We start from the raw sequence: 4,246 nt of genomic DNA on the forward strand, positions 1-4,246 counted from the left end.
GTATACAGATTTATTGAACAATATAACATATACAGCAGTCCTTAAATGTGGGGAAATAGGAAACGTTACGTTGGCCCGGAATGACTGAAGTAATTTTATGATAAAGTAAAACATTTATTTATAGTCATTTACATAGCCTATGTGGTTCCGCTTTCCCATTTATGTCCCATTTTCCAACTTGTTTGGTTATTTGTTGGTATTGTCCCCTTTCAGACCATCCTGGATCTTTGTTTCATTTCTACGGACTAATTCGGTCTCAGAGACATCAGTAGTCTACAGTTGGACTGGCGGCGTCGCTGGCTGACTCGCGGTTGGTGAGCTCGCGCAATGGAGAAACCTCTAGAACTGTCGCGAGGTGAACGGGGGCGTTACCTGCTTGAATATAAAGCGCGAGCGGCAGCTCGTGGAAGACACAGCGTTCACGGACAGGTAACTAACGCACGAGCGAGGAGGAGTAAACCAACGGCTTTAACAGGGCAAGTTGAGTACAAAGGAGAGAAGAAGTCCTTTTACCCTGAAGAGATCTCCTCCATGGTCCTGGTGAAAATGAAGGAAACTGCAGAGGCCTACCTGGGTCAGAAGGTAACCAACGCTGTTATTACTGTACCTGCCTACTTCAATGACTCTCAGAGGCAAGCAACCAAATTTGCTGGTGCGATTGCTGGGCTGAACGTCCTAAGGATAATCAATGAGCCCACAGCTGCAGCGATCGCCTACGGCCTGGACAAAGGCAAGCAGGGAGAGCGCAATGTGCTGATCTTTGACTTAGGAGGGGGTACGTTCGATGTGTCCATCCTGACTATTGAAGATGGCATCTTTGAGGTGAAAGCAACAGCAGGAGACACACACCTGGGTGGGGAGGACTTTGACAACTGCCTGGTCAACCATTTTGTGGAGGAGTTTAAGAGGAAGTGCAAGAAGGACATCAGCCAGAACAAGCGTGCACTGAGGAGATTGCGCACAGCCTGTGAGAGGGCCAAGAGAACCCTGTCCTCCAGCTCTCAGGCAAGCATCGAGATCGACTCCCTGTATGAGGGCATTGACTTCTACACTTCTGTTACCAGAGCACGTTTTGAGGAGCTGTGCTCTGACCTGTTCAGGGGAACACTGAATCCTGTGGAGAAAGCCCTTAGAGATGCCAAAATGGACAAATCCCAGATCCATGACATTGTCTTGGTTGGAGGTGCTACGAGAATCCCCAAAATCCAGAAACTTTTGCAGCCTTTCTTCAACGGCAAAGAGTTGAACAAAAGCATCAATCCAGATGAGGCAGTGGCTTCCGGTGCCGCAGTTCAGGCTGCCATCTTAATGGGCGACACATCTGGAAATGTCCAGGACCTGTTGCTGCTGAATGTGGCCCCGCTGTCTCTGGGCATGGAGACCGCAGGTGGAGTCATGACCGCTCTCATCAATGGCAACACCACCATCCCCACCAAGCAGACCCAGATCTTCAGCACATATGCAGACAACCAGCCCGGTGTTCTGATCCAGGTTTACGAAGGTGAAAGAGCCATGACAAAAGACAACAACCTGCTGGGGAAGTTTCAGCTGACGGGCCTCCCACCTGCACCTCGAGGAGTCCCTCAGATTGAGGTGACCTTTGACATTGACGCCAATGGCATTTTGAATGTGTCGGCAGTGGACAAAAGCACTGGCAAAGTGAACAAGATCACCATCACCAACGATAAGGGCAGGCTGAGCAAGGAGGAGATTGAGAGGATGGTGCAGGTTGCAGACAAATATAAGGCAGAGGATGACCTGCAGAGAGAGAAGATTGCTGCTAAGAACACTCTGGAGTCCTATGCCTTTAACATGAAGAACAGTGTGGAAGATGAGAACTTGAAGAACAACATCAGTGAGGATGACAAGAAGAAAGTCATTGAGAGGTGCAACCAAGCCATCATGTGGCTGGAGAACAACCAGCTGGTTGTAAAGGAGGAGTACGTACATCAGTTGAAGGAGCTGGAGAAGGTGTGCAACCCCATCATCGCCAAACTGTACCATGGAGGGATGCCAGCTGGAAGCTGTGGAGCTCAGGCCCGTGCCCGCTCAGGGGCCGGCACCCAGGGGCCCACTATTGAAGAGGTCGATTAGGGACGTGAACTTCTTGTATGGACTCAGAGTGCTCTTTTTGAATTAGTTTCTCCTGAAGAAAATGTTGTTGCCTGTATTGTTCAGTTGTGCTTCACAGCATGTGGAGAATTAGCTGATGTGGACAATAGCATCTTTTGTCATTGCTAGTGCATTAATAACGTTTAGAACCTTGTAACACTATCAATATGTGAGATTTGTCATTACAATGTTTTTCCAGTGAAACATTTTACAAAAAGGTAAATATTACGGTGTTGTAAATATTCATCTAAATATATTTTGATATTTATTGTTAATAAAATGATCTGGACAAAATGGCTTAAATTTGTGGTCTTGACAGTCCATAATGTAATCTTTCTTATGAAAATAAATATATTAAGAAGAAAAACTAAGGAAACATAAAAAACATTTTTAGCTTTTTGAGCTCCTGAAATCTAATTAAATAAATGTAATTAAACTGAAATGGTGTGTTAGTCCTACAAATACTCAGCAGCACTATATGTGAAGCTCACATCACATTAAATTATATACCTTTTTTTTTTTTCATAATTGACCCCTTTTTTGTTTCATCAGTGCTAGAAGGCATGATTTACTAATCACTATAGTTACAGGGGTGCATGTGTATGTGTGGTTTCTGCTGTACAATATACAATATAAAAAGAAGGAAAAACTTTATATTCACCGTATATAAAAGATAATAAATAATACTGGATTCTGTTATATTTTGTATGTAAAGTATAATAATAATGTAAAGATGCCCAAACAGAACACGTATTGCATCTGAGACAGAAAGTGCAGACTGCACCTGGAATCCACCAGAGCCAAACTGTAATGTGGACATTGTGTGGTCCAACTGTGGCCATGCAGATGATGATCATGACCAAGGTAACTACTGTCATCCACTGCTTGAGGCTCACCTAACTTGGTGGTAAGCTACCATCAGACAGTATGCTTGCAGATGTAAATGCAGCAATAAGCACAATACCAACAACCTGTATAACTGAAACCAACAAACTGGTATATACCACTGCTATAGTTATGCTCAAGATCCTAGGATACAGTATACAAGCAACAGGCCACTTCCTCTGTGCCCCTTGAAATCGGAAACTTCAAACCAAGATAAAGCCAACTCGAAGTCAGCAAAATGACAGATCTTCAGAAGGGCATAAAGATCAAAGGTGGGGCCTGGTTACAGAAGAAATACAATGGGTGGCCCATAACTTAAGATCTAGTCTGGTAAACAAAGATCAAGAGGTCAAAAGAGAGGTCAAGACGCTTTTTATTGTCTTAGTAGCTATAAACATACAAATATAAATAATGTTCTTCCAGGACCGTGGGGAGAGAGACCCTGAGGACCTTTTCGGCTGTTCATTCTATTCTCCTCGGGGTTTTGCCATCTGAGACAGAGCAATTCCCAAACCAGGTAGTGAAGCAGCTGCTCAGGATGCGCTCTATTGTAGAACATGGTGAGGATAGTGGTAGGGGGATGAGCTAGAAGTAGGAATTACTGCTGGGTTTTCTTGGCTATGGAGCTGGTTTTGAGGGTCCAGGTGAGGTTCTCTGCTAGGTGGACACCAATGAACTTGGTGCTTGTGATGATTTCCACAAAGGAGCTGATATTGATATTGACTGGATATTGATATTGACTGGAGATTGATCACCATGTACTTTCCTAAAGTCATCCACCATCTCTTTAGTTTTTTCCACATTCAGAGACAGTTTCTTGACTTTGCCACTGCACTTCCTCTCTGTATGCTGACTCATCATCCCGCTGATGAGACCCCCCACAGGCCTGTCATCAGTGAACTTGATGACGTGGTTCAAGCTGTGCATCTCTGCAGTTTTGGGTCAGCAAAGTGAACAACAGTGGACTGAGCACACAACACTATGGGTAACAGTGTTCAGTGTAGTGGTGCTGGAGACATTGATCCTGATCCAGACTGATGGGGATTTCCCAGTCAGAACAGCATTCTAACGTATGTGTCTTTTTGTTCAGATGGATAAGGGTCAGAGGAAGAGTTGGAGCAATTGCATCATCTGTTGAATGGCTGGGATGATATGGGAACTGTAGATAAACAACACTGGTGTGCAGTCTGTGGAGATACACAAAAGAAGAGACAGCCAAAAAGTAATGGCCTTGTTTGGGTTGGGTCCT

At 44.6% G+C, this 4,246-nt stretch overlaps 1 protein-coding gene across 1 annotated transcript; it reads left to right on the forward strand.

Annotated features, from left to right (window-relative positions):
• The first annotated feature begins 327 nt into the window (after positions 1–327).
• On the forward strand, positions 328–2,236 carry LOC145653862 (heat shock 70 kDa protein-like). Its single transcript, XM_081708455.1, has one exon. It carries the CDS (start codon positions 328–330, stop codon positions 2,092–2,094), a length of 1,767 nt encoding a protein of 588 aa, XP_081564581.1. The 3' UTR covers positions 2,095–2,236.
• The last annotated feature ends 2,010 nt before the right edge of the window (positions 2,237–4,246 follow it).

Source organism: Electrophorus electricus, chromosome 3 (genome assembly GCF_041902795.1).
Source record: "Electrophorus electricus isolate QZ-2024a chromosome 3, ASM4190279v1, whole genome shotgun sequence".
In the NCBI taxonomy this organism is placed as follows: domain Eukaryota; kingdom Metazoa; phylum Chordata; class Actinopteri; order Gymnotiformes; family Gymnotidae; genus Electrophorus; species Electrophorus electricus.